At 42.9% G+C, this 26,767-nt stretch overlaps 1 protein-coding gene across 5 annotated transcripts in view; it reads right to left on the bottom strand.

The window, feature by feature from the left end:
- The window catches only part of NSMF (NMDA receptor synaptonuclear signaling and neuronal migration factor), a 183,638-nt gene that overhangs the window by 79,966 nt on the left and 76,905 nt on the right, over window positions 1-26,767 (bottom strand). For all 5 annotated transcript variants that reach the window (XM_069241389.1, XM_069241392.1, XM_069241388.1 and 2 more), the window contains 2 exons: window positions 14,226-14,786; window positions 1,973-2,048 (listed from right to left, as the gene is read on the bottom strand). In XM_069241389.1, coding sequence (XP_069097490.1) covers window positions 1,973-2,048; window positions 14,226-14,786 — 637 coding nt within the window. The remainder of the gene's footprint in view (window positions 1-1,972; window positions 2,049-14,225; window positions 14,787-26,767) is intronic.

Genomic DNA, 26,767 nt, shown 5'->3' with positions numbered 1-26,767 from the left:
CTGTGTTATGCTGTGTTACGTTATGCTACGTTGTGTTATGTTATGTTGTGTTATGCTGTATAGTGTTATGTTATGCTATGATATGTTGTGCTATGCTAGGTTATGTTGTGTTATGGTGTGTTATGTTAAGCTATGCTATGTTATGTTATATTGTGCTATGCTTTGTTTTGTTATATTGTGCTATGTTATGCTATGCTATGTTGTGTTATGTTATGCTATGCTATGTAGTGTTATGTTGTGTTATGTTATGCTACGCTATGTTATGCTATGTAATGTTGTTATGTTATACTGTGCTATGTTGTTATGTTATGCTATGTTGTGTTATGTTGTGATATGTTATGCTACGCTACGTTGTGGTATATTGTGTTATGTTATGCTATGTTGTGTTATGTTATGTTGTGTTATGCTATGTTGTGTTGTTATATTATGTTGTGTTATCCTATGATATGTTGTGTTATGTTGTGTTATGTTATGCAATTTTATGTTATGCTATGTTATGTTGTGTTATGTTCTGCTATACTATTTTGTGTTATGTTGTGCTACGTTATGCTATGTTGTGTTATGTTATGCTACACGAGGTAATGCTATACTGTTATGTTATGCTATGCTATGTTGTGTTATGGTATGCTATGCTATGTTGTGCTACATTATGCTAAGTTATGCTACACTATGTTGTGGTATATTGTGTTATGTTGTGCTGTATGTTGTGTTATGCTATGCTATGTTGTGTTGTTTTGCTATGTTGTGTTGTGTTATGTTAGGTTATGTTATATGTTATGTTTTGTTGTGTGATGCTATGTTATGGTGTGTTATTATATGTTATGCTATGTTATGCTATGTTATGTTGTGTTATTTTATGCTATGCTATTTTTTGTTATGTTGTGTTATGTTATGCTATGTTGTGTTATGGAATGCTAGCTTGTGTTATGTAATGCTATGTTGTGTTATTTTATATTGTGTTGTTATGCTATGCTATCTTGTGTTGTGTATGCTATGCTATGTTGTGTTATGTTATGCTATGCTATATTGTGTTGTATGTAGTGTTAAGCTATGCTATGTTGTGTTATGTTATGCTATGTTATTTTGTGTTATGCTATGGTATGTTAAACTGTGTTATTTTATGCTATGCTATGTTGTGTTATGTTATGCTGTGCTATGTTGTGTTATGTTATGTTGTGTTATTTTATGCTATGCTATGTTGTGTTATATTATGCTATGTTGTGTTATGTTGCGTTATGTTATGCTATGTTGTGTTATGCTATGTTGTGTTAAGTTATACTATGCAATGTTGTGTTATATTGTGTTCTGGTGTGCTGAAGGGACAATAAACTCAGTTCGCCAAGCTAGGATGGAATAAACACCAGGCAGCCAGGTCACAGGCACTTTATTTTTGTTTATTTTGTGAACCTCTATAACACGCTCAAGGCCCTCCAAGGATGGTTTACAAGGGGCACAACAGTATAAGAGGCTTATCTCATTTTCATGAGGGTGGAAGGAAAGTTAAAAGTACATTGTATCTGTACAAAATATTCTGAATAAACAGGTAGGATTTATACGAGTTCATGCTGGTGTGCCTGTTCGCACTGCGCGCCATGACCGCCTTGCAGAGAGAAGCGGCAAAACAAAAGTAAAAAAAAAAAAAGGGTTTCTCACACGCTGAAGTATATCAGCAATCTTGCAATAATCCATGTAACAGGGTGAGTCTGCAAGGTGTGACGAAAACAGCCTCAAAGAGGCTGGGGGGACACACATAAAGCATTTATCAAGGACATCAAATGAATTCTGAAAGGCAAGCCCACAAATGAGTGAAAGTGATGGGCGTGTGATGGGCGTGGTTAAAAGCCCACAATACTAACGAACAGGTCAAAGCGCTTGCGCGCTCGACCTAAAAAGGGATCCAAATCATATTTGTGCCACAAATCAGAGGCAAAATGAATTATTCAGAAATACCTGATGGGTCCGTAATACTCACGCTTGCATAGTTGTGGTAGCGGTCTGAAAGCTAAACATGTTTTCCTTGGGAAACCAGGTTCGTATGGGCACATCATCTGAAAGAGAAAAACACAGGCAGTGAAGTTCAGAAACGCTAAGGACAAACTCATACACATGCCTTGAATGCTTGCCCTGTCCCTTAAGGTTTCTGCTCCACACAGTTGCCTGCTTGGCCCTATTTTGGGATGGATCGAAAAGTCAAACAGCTTTGCTATTGTGTGCTGGAAAAATACAGCTTTCTACTTCTCCCACCTAGCTATTCTGAGACAGGCAGCTGGAGATGAATATGGACGGCCGCCTTTTAATGCCAGTGATATCTTGTTTCTGGAATTAAACTACAAGCCACTCTCCCCCCCTTTTAGTTTCAAGGGATATCGATGACATTGCTTTTTGTGCCTCCAGCCTAAACAGTATTGTCTTCAAATGCAGCAGTGTGCTTTAGATAAATAGAAAAGTAAACCACAGTATGCACACCAGTGTGTGTGTGTGTGTATATATATATATATATATTTTAATCGTGTGTGGAGTGTGTGTGTGTGTATCTGTGTACGTGCGTGAGTGTGCGTGTGCTGCATGTGTGCATGAGTATTTGCATATGTGTGAGACAAGCAAGCATGAAATTGCTTCCTTGGCCTTACACTAGAACCCATCACCCCCACCCCTCTCAACTTCACTGCAATAATGTCACTTAAGTACAGCACTTAGACTGCATCTTGTAAAGCAAGAGGACGTGTCAAATGTGTACGTCAGAATATCTTTAACAAAAATATTGTCGGACATAAACATTATGTCCTAAATATATTTTGTTGGGTGTAGATTTTCTCTTATTTTCGAATGGAGGTATTTTTGTAAACGATATGTATGGCAGGATATTCAAGTCAGGCAGAGTTTAGTACATGATATTCTGGTACCATACCATGTAATGTGTGACTATCTCTGCTGGTATCGACGCTATTTACCAAAAATCGGATGGCTAAAAACAAGTATTCCCAACAAGAGTCACAACTGGCACCGCCAGACCTCCTCGCATTTTAGAAACCCACTGTGACTTGCCTCACTGACACAATGACCATCTTTTCATAACTTTGCATTGCATAGATCGTCTGTTCCAAACTAGTGCGGTCACTGAGCTAGAAGAATATATATATGTAGGCATACATTGGCAGGTGCTTGTGTATGTGTAGAACTATATATGCAAATGAATACATCAGTGGGTGTGTGGATCTGCGCGCTGTGTAAGACAGAAAGAAAGCTACTTGAGAGAGAGAGAGCGCAAAAAAAGACAGGAAGAGAAATAGAAATAAAGAGAGTGGAAGCGAGACCTAAAGAGAGAAACAGACGTAGAAGGAGTTTAGCCTAATAGTTACGCTTTGAACGTCTTATTTATGACTGGTTGCTCGAAATTGCTCTGCAGTTGCACCTACAGTTTGAGCGTTTTGTTATGCTATATTTCTTCTGAATGAAGTGTTCACAATGGTTGATAGAAGGCTTTCTACACATATAGGGAGGGAAGAGCAGAGTGTTTGTGTGGGTGAGTTTGGAGAGAAAGAAAGAGTGTGAAGGCGAGAAAGAATGGGAGTAGGAAGGCCATCTGTTAGATGCGCGGACGGGTGATCAAGCAGAACGTATGATGGACAGATGATAGATGGGTTGACAAGAATCCAGACACCAATGAGAACCAAAGATAAAGCTGGGGTAGCTATATGGTGGAGGAGGGGCTTCGTCAAACCTTCCTACGAAGGGTTTGAACATCCTTGATTAGAAAAGCAGAGTGGTGACAAACCCAAGACCATATTCAGTAGCATAGACAGTGTGTAATGGAAGGAAATGGATCCACTGACTGCTGTTTTTAATATATAATACAGCAACAATCAGGTTTCAACGCGCCACTCAGCCCTCTGGGCCCCATTGCCCCTGCTGCACCAATGAAAGCTTCGCCTTTGACCATATTTCGTTGGCAGTACTTATGATGCACAGAAGCCTTGGTTTGACAAGATGAAGATATTGAAAAAAATTGTCGAGATTCATTTTCACCATTGACTAACATTGAAGCAAAGGAAATTTGAGGCGGGAGGCAGCTAAAATAAAGCCTTTTTTGACTGGAAAAACTGGGAGTCTCACGCTTGACTCAAGTCTGTTGGCATGTATGCCACGAAAGGGTTCTCTGTGCTGGTGTGTAATATTTTTATGAGGCCTTTAATAAAGCATAAAACCAATCATGCAACATGGCGGCAAATAGATGCAAACATTTTTGATTCCTTGCATTTGAATCGGGCCGTTATTTACTTAAGAATGAATCTCAGGAAATTAATCTTGGACTGATTAATTTCAAGTTCACGTTTTTCTCATAGTTTGTGCATTAACATCAGAACCATATTTTCTGTTGTTAATTTCGGGGTAGAGGCCATATATGTTAGCTGTACAGGGGAGAACCAGAGTCTCCCCTTTTGTATTTCCCAATTTTGATCACACTTGGTTAGCATGATACTTACCCAAAAACCTATTTTACTTAACAGTGCATGTGTTGTGTCCTGATTACATTTCCTTGCACATACATTTTTACCAATATTATTTTAGGTGAAGTTTTTTTGACTGAACTAGTTATGTTACCTTTTTTTATTAAAAGCCTGTGTATATCTATTTGACCTGTACCTTCTCACCTAGAAATTGGGCTGTCAGCCTGTTCTATAGTTGCCAAGTTTCCCAGGTCCATGCGTGAAGTACTACTCCAGTCCAGGTTTTTTCTTTTAATTTTGGACTTATGGTCTCATTTTATAATGGAAGAAATAAGACAAGTCCCAGAATTCCAAGAAAAAACCTTGTTTTTCTGGGAAACTTGCCAGGGCTGCTATTCTTTGCTTTTAAATAAAAAAAAACCTGCACCTTCATGTTCAACCCAGCAGACGGAAGCTGCCTGATTCTATAGTGAAATGAAATGTAGATTTGTATAGCACGGCTTATCACCCGTGAGCATCTCAAGGCGCTGTCTGTGGGCACAGGGAGAATAAGGGTTTTGCCCCAACTCACAGGACGTTGCACCAACCACAAGTCTCAAACCCAGACCGCCAGCTTTAGAGGAGGTTGCTCTGACCGCTGTGCTACATCCTCTCCACGTTCAACAGAAAATGAAAAAGCCTTACTCATCCTGGCAGCTGTTTAATGCTGTCACTTGTAGCCACCCAACCATTTCGTCATGGTAGCAGTACTTCTTTTCAGAAACAGTAAAAGACAAAGGGCCAAGTAGTACAAGCTCATTTTAAGGGCAGTAAAATTGATATACACCCTTTCAGTGACTACGGAAGATGAAAACACCTGTTTTTGCTCATGACTTTCATGTCTATATTGCATTTTTTACAAACACACCAGTTCAGTGATGGCTGTCATATTTTACTGTAGTGAACAGAAATCTCCATTAATTTGTAGCTTCCATATTCATATTGAAGTAATTACTGCATCTACTTGGCGGCCATATCTCACCCTCCAATCCCTCGCACCTATCATTTATTTGAAATAGTAAATGGAAGCTACAGGACACCATTTTTCTGCAGGTCCAAACAGCAATGAGGTTCTAATACATGTAATATGAGTGTTGGCAGTCAGCACTGGGGACAGAGGATGTTTGGAAGAAGATGGTGATTAAGCTTTGAAGGTCAGCTGAGGATGTCGCAGGTGGCTGGACTGTGATTTATTACAGAAGTCATTAACGAGATGAGAAGTGAAGCAAGTCAATTTTTTTGGAGCAAGTCAATTTTCTTGCATCAGTGGAAAACACAGTAAACGCTGCAGTATGGCCATACCTGCCAACGTGGTATACGCTACTTACAGAGGGTCCTGCTCTCTGTAGTTGTGACTTTGCCACGCTGTGCGTTTCTCCAGGTTAGGACACATTTCTGCAGAGAGATTTAACCTTAGAGATTGTCTCATGAACGATAAGAGGTGGTGCACATATGGGCTTGCACACTCCCATTTGCACACGTGAAGTCACGTTTCTGTTGTTTATTCACCCCATCATCAGCTTGTGAGCATGAGCTCTATTGTGATTAGCACAGATGCTCACATTTCAGCTTTCAGCCGTTGGTGCTCATTATGTGAAGTTGTTACTAACTGAGAATATGCATTAAAGTTGTTCACCAGCCAGCTTAAGATTTGTCATTGCCATTGTAATCGTAGTTAGAATTGAGCTCGAGCTGCGAACAATTTTCTTTTTGACGTGTGAATTCTTATTGGTCATTGCCTGTAACGTTTTGATTATTGTAGTTAGTATGGATTTATTGCTTTATTCATTTTTCAGGGCGAGCGCAAAGCGCTCTGTCCCTCTTCTAATCTCTCCTTAGGGGGGTTTTAACCACACCCATGCTACGTCACTCACTTTCATTGGTTGGTGGGCTTGCCTTTTAAAATCCGCTTGTATTCATTCGTGAAAGGCATGCTGACGTCATGCCTTTTCCGGTGTTTAGCCCTCATTGAGAGCAGCGGTAAACTACTGGAAACATACGAGGTTCCTTGTTTTCCATATGGTTTCTGGACTACTTTTTCTCTTTATTTCGCAGCGCGATCGTTTTTTGTTTTTTCATTTAATGTGGCAAGAAAAGTCTGGTTAGGAGTTTACAACACTAATAGCTCTACGTCGACATAATGTGAGAGCCGTTGCATTGCGAATGCTTGTTTTTCTTTACAATAGTTATGTCAGTGCAATCAAGTGCCACTAAAATCGTACACTCCACAATAATTAATGCCAGCAGGGCTCTGTTTCAAGGTACTCGAATGGGACATAACTATCAAAATGGGCTATGCTAAACCTAAAATGTACTGTTAGGACCAAAGAAATACAACTATTTAACATGGGGACACCCATAAAGAAGTTAGGTTTAATTGTGGGTGTCCCTTCTGCTTACCTTCCATCCCAGGGAAATTGAATTTGACAAAAACAGGGGTGGGATCCGTGGGATCCTCGACAAATCATTTTATCTTCCCCTGTCTCACACGGTAGACATTTGTGACATAAATGATATAAAAAGTACTCTGTTTTCCAGTACTGTCTCAATTACGGTTCCTAGATATTCCTATCACATTCTAGGCCCACCAAAAAGAGGTGCTCTAATTAATCCAGGCCCGCACCTCTCAGAGCCCTGTGTCTGAGCTGCAACATTTATTTACAGAGCTTATAGAAACCCTGCTCTATTTATTAAAGATGAACCATGCAATAAGCTCATATCAGAAGATTGTGCCGGATGCTGTTTTTTGTTGACCAGACTTCAAACATATCTGCCTTGTCTCACACATTCTGTCCTGTGTGATCTGGATTCAACCCAATCACACACACCAAACCGTTCTCTGGAAAGCATCTCATGTTTGTGGTATTCCTGTTGTTCTGAAGGCCGAGGTTTACTCAGTATGAATGTCTTAATAAATTAGGAGGGTGGACACCAAGCTCATTTCTCTGTACCCTTGGCAGCACCTAATCTAGAGCACTGAAGTCCAGTATTGTCTTCCTCCAGTCTGAAACAGGAACAGATAGTAAAACTCAGACTACATCAACACTGGCGGGTCGAAAATTAAACCAAGGTACACTTAGCTGCATTCTGCACTTGCTGCCTGTGGGTTCCTGACAAAAAAGAGATTAAAGAGGCACGAATTCATCCCTTCCCTGATATCTTCGTATAAATGCTTACAACACTTCTTGCTTACAAGAAATGCTCCTCATGGACTGCAGTCTTCGTTCAGTTACCCCCTACTACAGAAAGTGTTCCTGCTCTTTTGTCTCTTGGGTGGAGCACAAGTCACTGGATGGCCTGGAGCTGTGGATAATTAGAATTCTAGGTGGCAGTTCTATATAAATAATAATCTGACATTCCTCTGATATGGTTTGAAAGGTAAGGAGTCAGCATCATCACAGGATGGGATGTTGAAGAGAGGATGCCATGTGGGCTACAGAGTTAGGGACTGAACTCCTGGTAACAGTAACATCATAGGATGTTCTAAAAAGTGCACATCGAGAAACACTAGCAGAGAGTTGAGGAAAGGAGGTGCGATTGTTCAGGTAGGTTGGGCTTGAGTTGAAGAGTGCCTTGAATGTGTGTGTGTGTGAAGAGTTTGAATTGAACACGTTTGTGAGGGTTGTGGTTTAAACATAAGTTGGAAGTAGTGAAAGGTGTCTCATTTGAATTAGTAAATGTGTCTTTTGTATGGGCAACCTTGGAGCAAATGAGTAAAAGTGAGTGACAACAAATTAAAATGAATTTACTGGGGAAACCATAATGTTTCTAAGGTAAGTGTAACTCTTACGTGATCCTTTGGCCTCTTAATATCTGGGGAGAGACTGTTTCAGAGCTTTTCTGCTAGGTAAGAAAAGAAGCAATATCCCCTTCGCGAGAGACTGAGCTCTCTCAGACATTGACATAATTGACTTATTCATATAAATTCATTGCTTGGATGGTAAGTAACAATCTCTCTTAAGATCTCTGTGTGTGATTCATAGAACCTTAGAGTGAGCAATCTGCTTCACTGGCCACTGGTGTAATGAGTTAAGAGCAGGAGAAATGCACTTTTCTTGTACAAATTTAAAGCAGAAAACATGGCGTGGTATGTTTGAACTATTGAAGAGATGCAATATCCGTTTTGGCTAAGCTTAAAAAACTCAAGAGGAAGGCATACCCATTGGTTTCTTACACTTGGTAGGAAAATAACGTCAACATACTCCTCACAGTTTTCAATTGGAAGAAACAAGGCCAAGTAATAACCTTTAGTTGGGGCCTGGGAATTAGATTGATTAGAAGTAATGCTAACATTCTGCACTTTTCACACATGTTGGGCCAGACACAAGCGGGGCATAACTCTAGGGTGGTAGTTGGGGTGTTACACCCTTTAAAAATGTAGTCTGTAATAAATAGTTGGGTACAAGTGCTTTCAGTTGGGTAATGGGGAGTGTCTGTCGGATTTACCAAGGGATTGTTACATGCCCACACTGACAAAAACACACAAACCTTTCAATCTATGTTTTGAAGGCCTTGAAAATGTTGGTTAGTCTGAAAACTCCTGCATTTTTAGTACTCCTGCCAGTCCACAGCGTGATTGTTGGGAAATCTGAGGCTCATGCCCCCCACCAATCATACTGACCAAGCTACACCCCTGGAAACAAGAAGACCTTACATCAAAATTCTGACAGACAACTAGCACTTCTCCTATGGAAGGCATGTTACTGTTAATCCAGTAACTGATCTCTATCATGCATGTTCTGAATTCCTTCTCACATGCTGCTTTCTGAATGCTGCAGTGGAGTATACTGAGCGTACCTTTAGTCTTTCATGAACCCCTTACTTACCTTCCTCGAATCCTGACAACACTATCAATCGCTTTACTAATCTAGTACTGATCTTCTTGTATGAGCACCCACTAAAATGGAAGAGACTGCCAGAGATTACTTTCCTAACTCGATGAGTCTTATACACACTCCTACACGTCAAATACTGTGCTCTTCAAGTAATCTTTTCACTTGAATTTATCACAATCTTGCTCTCATGTTACTGCTGTGACTACTCTCCATGGTAACTTCCTGAATGCTGCACCTACTTTCATCACCAACGTGGATATTCCACATGCTATACTACCTCCATGAAACCTGTCTCCCAAACACACATTGCTTCAAAGGTGGATTACGAGAAAGATGGGAACACTCTAGAACCCAACAACCATAAAGGACACAACAGGCAAAACTTGAACGCTTCACATAAGTAACTTGGGAGCAACCCTTCACTGTTTCCCTCACATTCATCATTACGTACACACCAGCACACGTAACAGATTTCATCCATAACTTCTGAAATCTAATGCAATATAGTGCAACCACACACAGATTGCATTAAACCATGAGCCTCTAAGGTAGAAGGCATTATTAAGTCACTTCCCTCTTTGAAACCCACTTAAACTGGTCTTACGGCTGGCCTACAACCTAAAAGTCACCATGACTCTGATGGAACAATGATAGGAGCTAAAATTTTAAATCCTCCAAACTTAGAACTGAATACTACTATAAGAATCCTCGATGAGACAAGAGGCGCTTCACAACTCTGTAGAATGAGTGGTGCATGCCACCATAACTTCTACACTGAACCACCAGCTTAATTCCAGCAGTCGAAACAATACTGCATACATGCAGCTCAGTTCTTTCTAAAGCACCCCAAATGACTGCCATGCCAGCGAACCATGAACCAGAGTGACTGTTCCTAACTGAAGCATGTTTCTCAGATGTATTTAATCATAAGTAAACAAACACCAGTCTCGTACATCTTCTCCATTGAATGTCTACAAATTATCATTCTTTTCTCCAAAGCAAGCCCACTTGTCTCATTTATCGTCTTCTAGGTAATAATCAAGTCTTTATTGAAAATGTGATTAATTATGCAACTAAAGCTCTGCTGAAGCAATTACCTATTTTTTAAAGACTTCAATCTACATCAGCAAAACCCTTGCAGAAGTTCCATTTGTGAAGCACAGGAAACTTCATATAGTCTAGACCTAGAGTTCAAAATTTGTTATAGCTGCTGTTGACAACATCAAAATCAATCTGCCCCATGGTGGATTTATCTGCAGTGAAATCGGGAGATTGTGTGACAAGCTGGTCATTGAACGTCAGCCAGGGCTGAGATGGTGCCTTTCCTAGGTCAGTGTTACGTTCCTACCCAAATAACCACGTTAATCTAAAAGGCAGCACGTCTGTCATGAGCACGGATATAGTGCGGCATGTAATTTGGAACCGGGCCACAGAGGTTTAAGAGGCCCGCTGCACTGCAGATATGACTGTCCTTTACTACCTATTCAGGGGCTAGGTGACACTTTCTCTGCTTACTTTACGGACCTTTGCACCCCTGCTTCACCACTACCGCCTCTTCCCTTTGCAACCGACCTACAACGGAAACTAAGGGGCATATTTACAATTTCCAAGAGCCGCCGGTGTGTCACTTTTTGTGACACACCAGCGGCGCAGAGTGTAGACCCATGTCTACAAGGTTATGTATGGCTTTTCATGGCTTTGTAGATATGGTGTAAGGTAACGTAGCGCAAGTTGCTGCGTTGCCTTACACTACGTCAGAAAGACGTCCCATGGGCGTTGCATTGGGTTTTCACATGCAACACCCATAGGTTTTGACACATTCACAGATTTACAGGAATCTGGATATCTGGGAATACATCAAAACTGTATGCCTCCCCAGGGCAGGCACAACAAAGCAGCACACATAGAAAGAGGAAATGCCTCTCTGTAATGTTTTTTGTGCAGGAAGGTGTCCCTTCCTACACAAAACCAATCCTGCCAACAATGCAGACATCTTTGCACTATGATGCAGGGGTGTCTGCAGTGTTGCTAGGCAGCAATTTGTGCACCAGTGCAGGGGGGAAGGAAATAAAAATGCACTGTATCTTGTACATATGGTGCATTTCTCCCCTTTTGAATTGGCATAGGAAAACACAGCAGAAAGGCTTGCAGTGCTGCCCTATGCCAATTCCTATTAAATATGCCCCTCAGAGAGCAGCATATCCCTTAGACAAACAACACAAGATACAAGCTCAGCATTCGCTCTTGTCCCACCTCCTTGTCTCTCTGACCACATGATTTCATGTCGGATTGGCTGCTGTAGTTGTCACACAGTGCATTTCCAAAAGTATTTAATGCAACGCCTTTCCAAGCTGAGCCCCAACATTTTAGCCACCAAAGGAAAGCTCTGCAATCCCTCCCACACCTGCTTATACTTTGTGCTGCAAATTAAATCAGGCCTTTTAGTGGGGGCAAACCTTCAGGGAGTCCCAGCCTTTTAGGGGCCCAAAACAGCCCATTGCCAATGAATATCTGTGAGAGATAGGAAACTAAAGGGCCCCTCATCACATTCTGCAGGGAGACCCGCATCGTTTCAATTTACGACACTGCTAGTGCCTTCTTCACCTCCAAGCACCAATGGACGAGTGAGTAATCTTGTGTAACACCGCTAAACATGGAAAAACCCGCCTCTAAGAACACTCTTCTGGCCAATAAACTCACCAGCTCTGCTCAGAGATCATTTGTCTCTCACTAGCCAGCCCATTTGACCCGTATTCTCAAACAATCCATGGATAGTATGGGAAGGGCTCCAGGGGCACAGCTGAGGTGGGGGCAGGGTCCATATTCTTCTGTGATCCCACAGTCATAGGGTCTTGCAGCCATGAAGATGAATGTCTGCACATACAACTATGAGCTGGCTCATGCCATAATTCAGGTATTGTTAATAAGCACTTGGAAAGCAAATGATATGATAATGACTTGGGGTCAATCCTGTTTTTTTCAGCCAACGTGTTGGGACTTCCATGATCGAACTTATAAATGGAAAAGTAAAACTGAGAGTCTGGGCATGTCTAGAGTTGCAGGTTGAAAAGCAGGAGTATCCCAAAATTATCCACTGGGCTAGCTAGCAGAGAGATACATGGATGCTAAGTGCAGCATAAGCTGGGCTAATATTTCAGGATAGCACGGACACAGCAACGTAGAGACAGAGGCAGTGGAAAAGAAAGACATACACAGAACTTGGTGAATCTAAAAAGCCAGAAAAGCCGGCTCAAGTCTAGGCCTTAAATCTATGCCCGATAGGCCCTGCCTTATAAACTCACAGGAATGAATTACATAAACAGCCTTCTCTCCTACTTTGCCCAATATAACATAGTTTGCTCCATGATTGTGATGATCAATGCTGTTCTGTGGCAGCAAAAATTGCCATGTATATATGTTTCAAATAGATATGCACTTGCACACGGTAATGGACAAGGTCTGTTGGAGACCAAAGCTCTCTGGTGGATCAATGTGTTTACATGCAAACGGAATGAAGGACGGAAAATTATAAAAGGAAAGTGTGATAAAACATGGATTAGTGTTAGGATGCTCTTTTCAAGAATGTGAAGAGAGGCACCCAAGCTCTGGGAGTGTAAAAATACAATTGTGAATATTTTAAGTTTGTAGAGAGTGGAATCTTGGAGATAGAGGGACAACATAATCTGGCACTAATCTGTACCCTTGTCATGGAAGCTGTAGGAGGAACAGAAGTTGAACACGTCATGTCTCAAGAGCACTTATGAGTGATGGAGTGGTCTTGACTAGATGTTGTGTTCAATTAGTGGATGAGATCTTGCTTGTGTGATTTATTGCTTTTTTAATTCCTTTTCACCTCTGCAGTCCTTCAGTTCAACAAAGTGGTTGATATTGGTCCAAAACGTAAATTCACAAATTAAGTTTAATATAGCCGCAGCATTACATTTGAATTCTTGATTAGTTTTTGCACCAACATAAGATAAATTATTTCTTTGTTCAATTAATGCAAGTCACACTTTATTAGTAGATAAGCTAAACTTCGCATTGCATCAGTTTCCTTCATATAGTGAGTTCCAAGTTAGATTTCAAGCTAAATTAAACTACATTCAGAGCATGGTGGAGATTTTGAATCTTGATTATGAATTCTTACACTTCACGTGTTTCCTTATAAAGATAACCATCGTTTGAACCTAGAGACGTATGTGAATGTTCATTAACACCCAAATGTAATAATTGATGGGAACTTGCATGAGTTGCCCACATTTGAATTTATTTTAAAAAGAGTGATTGTGGCCAAAGCTACGGCAATGGTTTGTGCAGCTGTGCTCATTGGACGTTATGAAGTAAGTTATAGTGAACAATATGGTAGTGTAGTAGCTTGCACTCTGTTCAAACATATACACTGGTTGCAGTGTCAAAGGTGTGGTGATTGCCACGGCCCTCTGTCTGTGTCCACTGTAGACAGCCACAGGATTGTGTAGGCACATGGCAGGTAACATGCAGGGACTACTGTTAATTGTTATTGCTGCTATCCCACGACATGAGATATAGAGACTAAGTTGGTTGGGAATGTTGTGGCTTTTTCTAGCAAAGTGTCTTTGGCTGACGGAACTACTCTACACTTTTCTGTTCTTCAGTCAAACCTTAGGAGTTGTAACTGTACATACAGTAACTTTCATAGCTCATATTTAACTATAAAATGAACACAACAATTTACCAATCGACAACTGTCTGCTAATCTGTTGAAAGTGTAGTGCAGCAAAGGGTGCTGTTATGGATTGATAGGGGATATATCTGTCCTTCTGTGCTCTCTTGCTTATTCCATGACTAAGACTAATCCTATCATTCCTGCCTGTCTGGACACAGCATCCACCCTTCAAACACCCCAGAGTGCCTGCACACTTACCGGACACTCGGTCGATGCTGTACATACGCTCCAGCTTTTTTCGACGCCACCCTGACTCGCTGGATTGGTGCTGCTCCAGGTCAAAGGACCGCTGGGTGGGCATTGCTGATCTGGTACATGTTGGGCAGTCTTTAGAGTTCTGGCGACTGCCAGCCCAGCTCTTAGGTGGCCTTGTGATGTTGTGTGAGCTCCCAGAACTCTGCAAGGGCTGAGCCAGCTGGTGCTGGTGGTGCTGGTGGTTGTGGTGATGATGATGATGGTGGGGATGGTGGGGATGGTGGTGTTGGTGAGAGTCCTGCTGGTTCTCCTCTCTGCCCCCCTTAATCACCACTAGCTCCATGCTCTCATTCTCGTGATCCGACAGCAGAGGTCTCTCGCCAGAAATGGTGTAGACTCGAGCCTGAGACCCATCACTTGGGAGCATACTCTCACTGTGTTCCTCTGAGAAACTCCTCTCAAACTTGCCGTCCGAGATGAGTGAGAGCCTGCGCTTGTGCTGGGCGGCTTGCTGCATTTCAGGGGAGTCCTCTTGGCCAATGTAGGAGTCAGCTAACAGGTGATCTGAAACAGAGGTGACATGCTCGGTTTTTATCTCTGCTCCCTTGGATGGAAGACCCTATGGTGTGCTTTGGGACTGGAAACCCTTTTTTCATGTGTGTGCTAGTTTTGGGATTACAAAACTTTATTAATGTATGGTTTAGTACTCTTCCCAACTATTACATTTAAGAAGCACAACCCAGAAAGAAACAGGTGTGTTACCTTGCCCACACTAGTGCACAGTGATTGATATTGGTGACAGAGATAGATAACATTTTAATTTGTAGCCAACATAAATTACAAATCCATCAGTCCCCAATAAACTTTACCACAGCATCCATTGGTGACATTTCTAGGCTTCTGAGCAGAATTTAAATGTGACAGTGCCTGAGCTCAGGGGAGTTCAATTTTGATCCATGGGGGCCAGATCCATGGTAGATCTTATCTTATATAATTATCATGAAACTCTGCACTGAATCTACCTGCCTGGACGTATGTGCTTGGTCAAAACCTATGAAACTTGGTGTGGTCTAGGAAATGGAGAAGGGTAAATTCCAACCAGACAAAGGAAAGAGAGGTATGATGGCTGAAGCGTATATGTGGAAATGCAGTAGGTGACATCCACACCTCAAGAGAATGGAACCTGTGGGAGGAGGATTATGGTGTGTGGGGCATAAGGAAAGGACATAAAGCAAGAATAAATAAGCAGAGAGAAACCAAACAAGGATTTGAAATGATTAAATTACGAACAGCAGAGTAGCTCCAAATGGGAATCAGAGGATCTCTATCTCCTACAGAGCACCCGGAATCTGGCAAAGAGGTCTGAAAGAGTCTACTCTGTTGAACCATTTAATTGCAGGTTGTTACGAAAGCATGTGTAATGTTCAATATGTCCCCATACAAATCAGCCCTTAGTCACTTCTCACACCTGGGACTGAGTAGGTTTTGCCTCCGGTGGACCTGGCTGCAAAAGGAAGGACTAAGGAGACCAGTCAATTACAGGAAGACCACACCGAACTAACGCTATCAGTAGTTGGCTTCCCTCGAAATAAGGCCACGCTCCACTTCCTCCGGCAAGACATGCTTTCAAGTTTATAATGTGCCATATCATACAAGGGAATCATGGAAACACAGTTCCCCCATACTCACTCCTTCTCACGTGTATGAACTAAATTATGAAATAAATGGATCAATTGAATTTGGAGTCTCCTATTTTTTATGTGTCCCCTTCTTTTCATCTTGCATAAGTTCTTGTTAGCATCAGCATTAAGGAGGAACTATATATAGGAGTCAGAAGGAAAATGGCCCATCTCTGAATTCAGTGACATTCTGGTAATCACAGGACATCAGAGTTTCTAAAAAACAAAGTCAACTTAGAGATGGGCTGAAGGGGAGCGCAATTCAAGGTGAGCACTTACAAACACAAAATGGCACCTTACATAGACAATATCTGCCATGGCTTGATCCTGAACTAACTCCCTGCTACAAAACAAGTGTACCACAAAGAGGCCCACAGAAAAGGGTTACTATTGGAAATATGATGTTGACATTGCTACTACATTTAGCATTCGCCATTTCGGCACTAGGAATGGGTACCTCCAATGTACAAGTGTAGGATCATGGCAGTATGCCTTAATTCAGGGTCTGACCCACACTGGTGATACTGTAAGATAAAGTGACACATAAAATGCTAATCTGCATTTTTGAGCCTACACCTCAAGTAACAATACAGTGCACAAAGCAAATGAAGCACAAGAATGGGTAATACATGTCCGGGATCCTCATGAGGTGCCTCAGTACCTCGTGGAGGTTTTTTCACCCTTAAGAGATTGTGCACATCTTTTCTGGTCGACCAGCCCCTAAGTTAAAGGCATTTCCATGCGGCTCAATACTTTGACATTTTGGAAAGAAGAACATCTCTTCTACTAATTTCATATGTGACTGGGAATTTAGTGAGAGCTGGGGATTAGCAGGCGCACTGTTGGTGGCATGTTAGACGGACCTTGAGACTCATTCCATGCCTGACCTAAGAACTCAGTGAAAGCTGGGGAGAGGTACAAGGGAGTATAGAGTGTGGGGTGGAAAATAAACTTTGAGACATATTTCATATGTTACCTGAGAACTTGAGAGAGAGGCTGGAAGAAGTGTGGGACAGAAGATAAACCCTGAGATTGAGTCCATATTTGACCTGAGAATTCAATGAGAGCAGGGGATTGGAGGGTTGGAGTGTTGGAGTGAGGATAGAGAGTGGTGATAAATGATAGGCCATGAGACTCATTCCACATGAAACCTAAGAGCTCAATGAGAGCTGGGGGTTAGAGAGAGGGTCATGATATGGGATTATAAACAGACCCTGAGACTTAGTCCATATGTGACCTAGGAACTTGACGAGAATCTGTGGAAAGAGGGAGGGGATGCACGGGATGGACAATAGGCCCTGACACTGATTCCATTTATAACCCAAAACTCAGGAGGATCTATAGGTTTGACAGAGGACAGAGCATGGGATGGAAGGTAGATCCTGACACTCATTCCATGTGACCTGAGAACTTTTCAAGAGATGGGATTAGAGGGATGACAGAGTGTGGTGTGGGTTGATAGTCCCTGAGACTCATTCCATATGGGAACTAAGAACTTGTTGAGAGCTGGGGTTAGAGGAACGACAGAGTGTGGGATGATAGATAGGCCCTGAGACTCATTCAATATGTGACCTTTGTGCTCGATGAATGCTGAGGGTTTGGGTGACAACAGCGTGTGGAATGGAATATTCTCCCTCGGACTCATTCCTTTTGTGCCCTGAGAACACGGTGAGAGCTGGGATTTGAAGGATGACAGATTGTGCAATGATAGATAGACCTTGAGATTTATTCCATTTGTGACCTGAAAACACTGTGAGAGACGAGACTCCTCTGGGGATTACAAGGAGCATATCAGATGGGAGGGAAAACAGACTCTGAGGCTCACCCAATTGTCACTCGACAAGTTGGTGAGAGCCGGGGTTTCAGGGAGCATAGAATGCAGGCAGGATGAAAAAATGGCCCTAAGACTTATTCCATTCATGACCTAGGAAAGAGACACAAGTATCTCACTTCATGACTAATCTGAAAAAAGGCGTCACTAACACGCTCTAATAATAATCGCAAATGGTGTCACTGTAACTTTTTCGACAATTCCTAGAGTGTGATCCCCTAGTCACGATTAGTGAGGCAAGTTTTAATAAAATACAGCTGCCAAACTGTGCCCCCATCTCCAAGCAGCCCATCGCACAAATCAAGTAACACACGTGAAATGAAAATGTCACTTACCCAGTGTACATCTGTTCGTGGCATCAGTCGCAGTAGATTCGCATGTTCTGCAATAGCTCGCCATCTGGTGTTGGGCCGGAGTGTTACAAGTTGTTTTTCTTCGAAGAAGTCTTTCGAGTCACGGGACCGAGTGACTCCTCCTTTTGTCTCCATTGCGCATGGGCGTCGACTCTATCCTCGATTGTTTTTCCCCGCAGAGGGTGAGGTAGGAGTTGAATTGTAGTAATAGTGCCCATGCAATGGAGTGACTAAGTATGCACCTATTTAAGGTTGAGATGATACATATATAATTAATTGAAGGTAACTTCCAAACTGCTACAGGCTCCCGGGGAGGCGGGTGGGCACATGCGAATCTACTGCGACTGATGCCACGAACAGATGTACACTGGGTAAGTGACATTTTCAGTTCGATGGCATCTGTCGCTGTAGATACGCATGTTCTGCATAGACTAGTAAGCAGTTATTTCCCCAAAAGCGGTGGATCAGCCTGTAGGAGTGGAAGTAGTCTGAAATAATGTTCTTAATACAGCTTGCCCTACTGTGGCTTGTTGTGCGGATAACACGTCTACACAGTAGTGCTTGGTGAATGTGTGAGGCGTAGACCATGTGGCTGCCTTACATATTTCATGCATTGGGATGTTTCCTAGAAAGGCCATGGTAGCATCTTTCTTTCTGGTTGAGTGTGCCCTTGGTGTAATGGGCAGCTGTCGTTTAGCTTTAAGGTAGCAGATTTGGATGCATTTAACTATCCATCTGGCTATACCTTGTTTTGAAATTGGGTTTCCTGCATGAGGTTTTTGAAATGCAATAAAGAGTTGTTTAGTCTTTCTGATGTTTTTTGTTCTGTCAATGTAATACATCAATGCTCTTTTGACATCTAATGTATGTAGTGCCCTTTCAGCTACGGTATCTGGCTGTGGAAAGAACACTGGAAGTTCCACTGTTTGATTTAGATGGAACGGTGAAATAACCTTTGGCAAAAATTTAGGATTGGTCCTTAGGACGACTTTATTTTTGTGTAGTTGTATAAAAGGTTCCTGTATTGTAAACGCCTGAATCTCGCTTACTCTTCTTAGGGAAGTAATGGCGATGAGAAATGCCACCTTCCAGGTTAGGAATTGTATTTCGCAGGAGTGCATGGGTTCAAAAGGTGGACCCATAAGTCTAGTTAGGACAACATTTAGGTTCCATGAAGGAACAGGTAGTGTTCTTGGTGGTATAATTCTCCTAAGGCCCTCCATGAATGCTTTAATGACTGGTATCTTATATAGGGAAGTTGAATAGGTAGTCTGCAGGTATGCAGATATTGCTGCAAGGTGTATTTTAATGGAAGAGAAAGCTAGGTTAGATTTTTGTAAGTGAAGCAAGTAACCCACTACATGTTCTGGAGTTGTGTGTAATGGTTGTATTTGATTAATATGGCAGTAGCAAACAAACCTCTTCCATTTACTTGCATAACAGTGCCTGGTGGATGGCCTTCTGGCTTGTTTTATGACTTCCATACATTCTTGGGTAAGTTGTAAGTGCCCGAATTCTAGGATTTCAGGAGCCAGATTGCTAGATTCAGCGATGCTGGATCTGGGTGTCTGATCTTTTGGTTGTGCTGTGTCAACAGATCTGGCCTGTTGGGCAATTTGATGCAGGGTACCACTGATAGGTCTAGCAGCGTTGTGTACCAGGGTTGCCTTGCCCAAGTTGGTGCTATCAATATGAGTTTGAGTTTGCTTTGACTGAGTTTGTTTACCAGGTAAGGAAGGAGAGGGAGAGGAGGAAAAGCGTAAGCAAATATCCCTGACCAGTTCATCCATAGGGCATTGCCTTGGGATTGTTTGTGTGGGTATCTGGATGCGAAGTTTTGGCATTTTGCGTTCTCCCTTGTCGCAAACAAGTCTATCTGAGGTGTTCCCCAGAGTTTGAAATAAGTGTTCAGAATTTGGGGGTGAATTTCCCATTCGTGGACCTGTTGATGATCTCGTGAGAGATTGTCTGCGAGTTGATTTTGGATCCCTGGTATAAACTGTGCTATTAGGCGAATTTGGTTGTGAATTGCCCAATGCCAAATTTTTTGTGCTAGCAGGCTTAACTGCGTGGAGTGCGTCCCCCCCTGCTTGTTTAGATAATACATTGTCGTCATGTTGTCTGTTTTGACGAGAATGTATTTGTGAACTATTATTGGTTGGAAGGCTTTTAGTGCTTGAAAAACTGCTAGAAGTTCTAGGTGATTGATATGCAGTTTTGTTTGATGTACGTTCCATTGTCCTTGTATGCTGTGTTGATCGAGGTGTGCTCCCCACCCTGTCATGGAAGCATCTGTTGTTATTACGTATTGTGGCACTGGGTCTTGGAAAGGCCGCCCCTTGTTTAAATTTATGTTGTTCCACCACAGAAGCGAGAGGTAAGTTTGGCGGTCTATTAACACCAGATCTAGAAGGTGACCCTGTGCTTGAGACCACTGTGATGCTAGGCATTGTTGTAAGGGCCTCATGTGCAGTCTTGCGTTTGGGACAATGGCTATGCATGAAGACATCATGCCTAGGAGTTGTAATACCATCTTTGCCTGTATCTTTTGTGTTGGATACATGCGTTGTATGATGGTGTTGAAATTTAGAATTCTTTGTGGACTTGGAGTGGCTACTCCCTTCGATGTGTCTATTATGGCTCCTAGGTATTGTTGTACCTTGCGCGGCAGAATGTTGGATTTTGTAAAGTTGACGGTGAACCCGAGTTTGAAGAGGGTTTGTATGATCTGATTTGTGTGATTTGAGCACTGTATGAACGAATGGGCCTTGATTAGCCAGTCGTCCAAATATGGGAACACATGTATTTGCTGCCTTCTTATGTGTGCAGCGACTACCGCTAGACATTTGGTAAAGACTCTTGGTGCGGTTGTTAATCCGAAAGGCAGTACCTTGAATTGGTAATGTATACCTTTGAATACAAACCGTAGGTATTTCCTGTGCGATGGGTGTATTGGTATATGGAAATAAGCATCCTTGAGGTCTAAAGTTGCCATGTAGTCGTGTAGTTTTAGCAATGGCAATATTTCTTGTAGTGTGACCATGTGGAAGTGGTCTGATTTGATGAAAGTGTTCACTACTCTGAGGTCTAGGATTGGTCTCAGCGTTTTGTCCTTCTTTGGTATCAGAAAGTACAGTGAGTAAACCCCTGTGTTTATTTGTGTGTTTGGCACTAATTCGATTGCATTCTTTTGCAATAGTGCCTGCACTTCTATCTCCAGGAGATTGGAATGGTGTGTTGTTAAATTTTGTGCTTTTGGTGGTATGTTTGGAGGGTATTGTAGAAATTCTATGCAATAACCATGTTGGATAATTGCTAGAACCCAAGTGTCTGTAGTGATTTTCTCCCATGCTTTGTAATAATGACCTATTCTTCCCCCCACTGGTGTTGTGTGGAGGGGGTGAGTGACATGTGAGTCACTGTTTAGTAGTAGGGGTTTTTGGGCTTTGAAATCTTCCTCTATTTCTAGGGAATTGCCCTCCTCTATATTGTCCCCGAAAACCTCCTCTATACTGTCCCTGGTAACTGGACGGTGTGGCTTGTGAGGTGCTGGCTTGTGTGCTTTGACCCCGAAACCCCCCTCGAAAGGGCGTTTTACGGAATGTGCTGTAATTCCCTCTGCTCTGCGGGGAGTAGAGTGCGCCCATGGCTTTGGCAGTGTCCGTATCTTTTTTGAGTTTCTCAATCGCTGTGTCCACTTCTGGACCGAACAGTTCTTTTTCATTAAAAGGCATATTGAGAACTGCTTGTTGAATCTCTGGTTTAAATCCAGACGTTCGGAGCCATGCATGCCTTCTGATAGTTACAGATGTATTAATTGTCCGTGCAGCTGTATCTGCAGCGTCCATGGAGGAGCGTATCTGGTTGTTGGAGATGGCCTGTCCCTCCTCAACCACTTGTTTTGCCCTATTTTGTAAGTCCTTGGGCAGATGTTCAATGAGATGTTGCATCTCGTCCCAGTGGGCTCTGTCATAGCGCGCAAGTAGTGCCTGGGAGTTCGCGATGCGCCACTGGTTTGCAGCTTGTGCTGCGACTCTTTTACCAGCTGCATCGAACTTGCGGCTTTCTTTATCTGGGGGTGGTGCATCTCCAGATGTGTGAGAGTTGGCCCTTTTCCTAGCTGCTCCTACAACGACAGAGTCTGGTGGCAGCTGTGTAGTGATGAAAACCGGGTCCGTAGGAGGCGGCTTATACTTTTTTTCTACCCTTGGTGTGATTGCCCTACTTTTAACCGGCTCCTTAAAGATGTCTTTTGCGTGCCGGAGCATACCAGGGAGCATAGGCAGGCTTTGGTATGAGCTGTGGGTGGAGGAGAGTGTGTTGAATAAGAAATCATCCTCGACCTGTTCTGAGTGGAGGCTTACGTGGTGAAATTGTGCTGCTCTAGCCACCACTTGAGAGTACGCGGTGCTGTCTTCTGGTGGAGATGGCTTTGTAGGGTATGCCTCCGGACTATTATCTGACACTGGGGCGTCGTATAGGTCCCATGCGTCCTGATCTTGGTCACCCTGGCTCATGGTGGTGTGAGCTGGGGAGTGTGATGGAGTTTGTGCTGGTGAAACGTTAATCACAGGCGGAGGAGAGGGTGGTGGTGTAACTCTTTTCACCACTTTTGGTTGTGGTGTTTGTTCCGTCTGGAACTCCAACCTTCTCTTTCTCCTAATGGGGGGAAGGGTGCTTATTTTTCCTGTCCCCTGCTGAATGAAGATACGCTTTTGCGTATGGTCCACATCAGTTGCTTGTAGCTCTTCCTCAAACCTATGCTTCTGCATTTGGGAGGTTAGCGAGTGCTCTTCTGTATAAGAGCCTGAAGCTGGGTCGCTTGCAGTTTGTTTCGGCATCGAAACTTTGTCTGTGTGTTTTTTCGGGTCCGAGGTGACTTTTTTCCTTTTCGGGGCCGAAACCTCTCGGCGTCGATCTGTTTCGGTGCCGCTGTCTCGGCGTCGAGCCGTGTCCACACCGGCATCTCGGTGTCGAGGCTTGTCTCCAGCACTTTCTCGGTCCCGAGAAGGCTGCGTGCCGGTGTCTCGACCGGAGTCGGACGATCTCGGCACTGTTTGGGCCTTTTTCGGTGCCGACGGTCGGTCACCGAATTTATGGGTGGAGCCATGGCCGGATGGCAGTGGCGTCCCCTGGGCCTTGTAAATGTGTCTCTGTGTGGTTTTCGACGTCATACTCACGGTTTGTGTATCGTCGAATCCTTCGGAGTCGGAGTCTTGGATCGAGAAGGTACCTTCCTCTTCCTGTTCCTCGAACTCCCGTTGGGCTGTCGGTGCGGACGCCATCTGAAGTCTTCTGGCTCGACGGTCTCGGAGTGTTTTTCGGGACCGGAACGCACGACAGGCCTCGCAGGTGTCTTCGCTGTGCTCAGGTGACAGGCACAGGTTGCAGACCAAGTGTTGGTCTGTGTAGGGGTATTTATTGTGGCATTTGGGGCAGAAACGGAACGGGGTCCGTTCCATCGGCGTTCTTCAGCACGCGGTCGGGCCGACCAGGCCCCGACGGAGGATCGAAAAACTACCCCGAAGGGCACCGGAGCTCTTCGATCTTCGATGCGGTGTTGAATCTAAGTACGCCGATCCCGAACGCAACAATACCGACGAAAATCTTCCGAAATTAGCTAATTTTCCGTTCCGAAACTCGGAGCGACAGGAACACGTCCGAACCCGATGGCGGAAAAAAAACAATCGAGGATAGAGTCGACGCCCATGCGCAATGGAGACAAAAGGAGGAGTCACTCGGTCCCGTGACTCGAAAGACTTCTTCGAAGAAAAACAACTTGTAACACTCCGGCCCAACACCAGATGGCGAGCTATTGCAGAACATGCGTATCTACAGCGACAGATGCCATCGAACATATAGATATAAAAACAATAAAGATTGGAAAAGCACTCAGCAATGTCTACTGCAAAACAATCTACTATACAGAGACATCTCCCTATGAAACTTACGCCCTGCACCCCCTGTAAAGCATCTCTTTTCAAATACTACAACTGGAGAATAGTACATTAACCTGATCCCTTGTGAGGGTAGTTTGACGAGACATAAGAACTTAAAGAAGGATGTTTTTTTAGTTGGCGTTATTTTTACGGTGGCATTTTGGAACACCAAGGGGGTTATCCATAAACGCATGAACAGCAGCCCACAGCGATGCAAAGCATTGCATCTATTTACTTACCATTAAGAAGGCCCATCAGGCAGCACACATTTGCGCAACCTTGCGCAAGTGTACGTGCACCCCTCACTAAATTTGGGCTTAACTTTTCTAGTTTTTTTTTAGCCTATGCTTTCACATACGGACACCTAGACATGAGATGACTGTGAAGACAGATCTTAAGTGATTCAATATTACTTTTCAGGGAAGAAATTGTGCAATAGCACAACCAGTGCAGGAGCATAGGCTCAGGCAAACTTTTTGGCTGTATGAAAGGAAGAAATTTTACATACATGCAATAGCACAACCAGTGCAGGAGAATAGGCTCAGGCAAACTTTTTGGCTGTATGAAAAGGGGAAGAGAGGTTAGCCGGTCCAGCACACTTATCACTACAGTGTGTGCAGTTCCGAAGACATAGCGTATGTTATCTAATGTGATAGATTGCAAGGGCGGCTCCTCCGCAATGGCGGAGTAGCGTTGCCTCCCTGGCCAAGAGCCAGGAGATGAAAAATAAAACAATAGTTTGCTAACATTTTATCTTTCATCTGCTGGCTCAGCCAGCAGTGCAGGGAGGGGCGGGATGGACCATTTTCAGGAAGAACCTCAAGATGTGGCTCTTCGGGTGAGGCCTCTCCCCCAGCGCCTTGAGACCCTCACAGGTGAGTAGCCGTGCTTTACAAAAACTGATTGATTGATTGAGGTGGGAGAGGGGAGAAAGAGAGAGTGCACCTATGTGTGCATGTGTGTTTGGCTGGCCGTCTCAATACAGACGGGCTGGAGAAACTGCACAGACCCCAGGGCAGTGTCTGCCAGCCGCTCAGACCAATTCTGCTGCTGCTTTCATGCTAAGTTTAGCATGAAAGCAGAGCCAGGATTGCTGGGGAGGCTGTGCTGGTGTCCCATTGAATGCTGGGACACCAACCATAAGGAGGAGAGGAGCAACGCAGCAGGAGGCTCCCAAATTAAATCACTTCCACTATCCCATCAGAATTGCATACACTGTAATGATAAAAGCTTTTTTTGCACTGGCGTTATCTTGAATAATTTCTCGCATTTCTTGTTACGCTTGACATACAAAACGCCTGAAATTATGCTTTTTGGAGGTCATGTAATTCAAGTTTGTGTAGGTAAAAATCCTCTAGCAGGAGCAAGGGAACAACATGAATGAACAGTGTGTGACTGACTGTTGTTCATGGTACTTCTGTTTTCTAAGCTAGATTTTTAGTGCAAAATGCATCCGTGTGTTCAAAATGGACGTGATAATGCATTTTGCTCTAAAATATAGTGCTAAATATAGTGCTAAATTTCAAATTTACATTTCAAGCAATTCCTATAAAACCTAAAGTAATTCCAGAAAGGAAAATTAGGCAAATTTCACACAACAATACAGTAGAGGTAGACAAAGTGCCTAATGAGAGTATACTTGACAAGGGTGGCCCTGATGTACAGGCAGTTTTAGATTATATGATGATATCATTTGGGTGCATGAAAAGTATGTCTTGCTGTGTTGAAAATTAAAAGAAACGCAGATTTGTATTTACTAACATTAAAAATTCGAACATAGGAATTATGTTTTTTGCATAAGAGGTGGAGAAATATCTGCTTTGTGTTCTGATGAGATGAACAAGTAATAAAACTACTATACCCAATTCTTAATTCTTTGATTCTACAATGAAGTGAGTGCAGCTTTGGGTTTTTCTTTGTATAAGATTAAACTATGTTCTTCCATACTATGCATGAGGAAATCCTGGCCTGGTGCAGACTGCGATTAATTCTTTGTGAGTGACGCTTGTACTCCTGATGAGGTACAGTGAAAGAAGCTTGCTCTGGGTGGCCTGTGTTGCTCGGTGGTCCGGGTTGAAAACCAAAATCTGCCCTATAAAAAATGTTCAAATGAATTATGCCTTACAGAAGGCCATGGCTAAAATGTGGCTGTAAAGGCTTGGTTGAGTCATGGCAGCCAATTCTCCTATGAAAGCAGTACTGTAGCCTGCAACCCACAGAGTAAATTGCAAAGCGGCACATTGGCCCAGGTTGTACTTGTTCGGTAGATTTTGACAGCTTGCTCTGATGTTTTAGACATATCTGTTTTGGACACGCATTATCTTGGCTTTACCCTCGGGCATTACAGAAGTAACCTCATAATGTAATCGACAACATATATATATTGTGTGTCATAATGTACATATGAAAGGTGGAGCACCCACACTGCATTATTGAAGGTGCATTCACTTTAGAGGACTAGAAACTCATATACGTTTTTGTTATAATGTCTGACTTTAACATGCCGAATTGAGGTAATCATTCACATTTTATATTTGTGTAATGAAACTGCATATATTCTTGTTTCATTTATGAATCTTTACTCTCATTCATAATTACGAGATGCAACTATAATCGTGTATTTCGAATGTGCACTGATTGTTTTATTAAAATAGCATAACTAAAGGACTCAAGCATTTGATTTTGTGTTTAACCTTCAACGTGGAGTTTTGCTTGTGTTGCAATGTTCTTTCCTTGCAGGAGC

Source organism: Pleurodeles waltl, chromosome 6 (genome assembly GCF_031143425.1).
Source record: "Pleurodeles waltl isolate 20211129_DDA chromosome 6, aPleWal1.hap1.20221129, whole genome shotgun sequence".
Classification (NCBI taxonomy): Eukaryota; Metazoa; Chordata; class Amphibia; order Caudata; family Salamandridae; genus Pleurodeles; species Pleurodeles waltl.
Note: the sequence above shows the minus strand (reverse complement) of the source record. Positions and strands in the feature narration are given on the sequence as shown.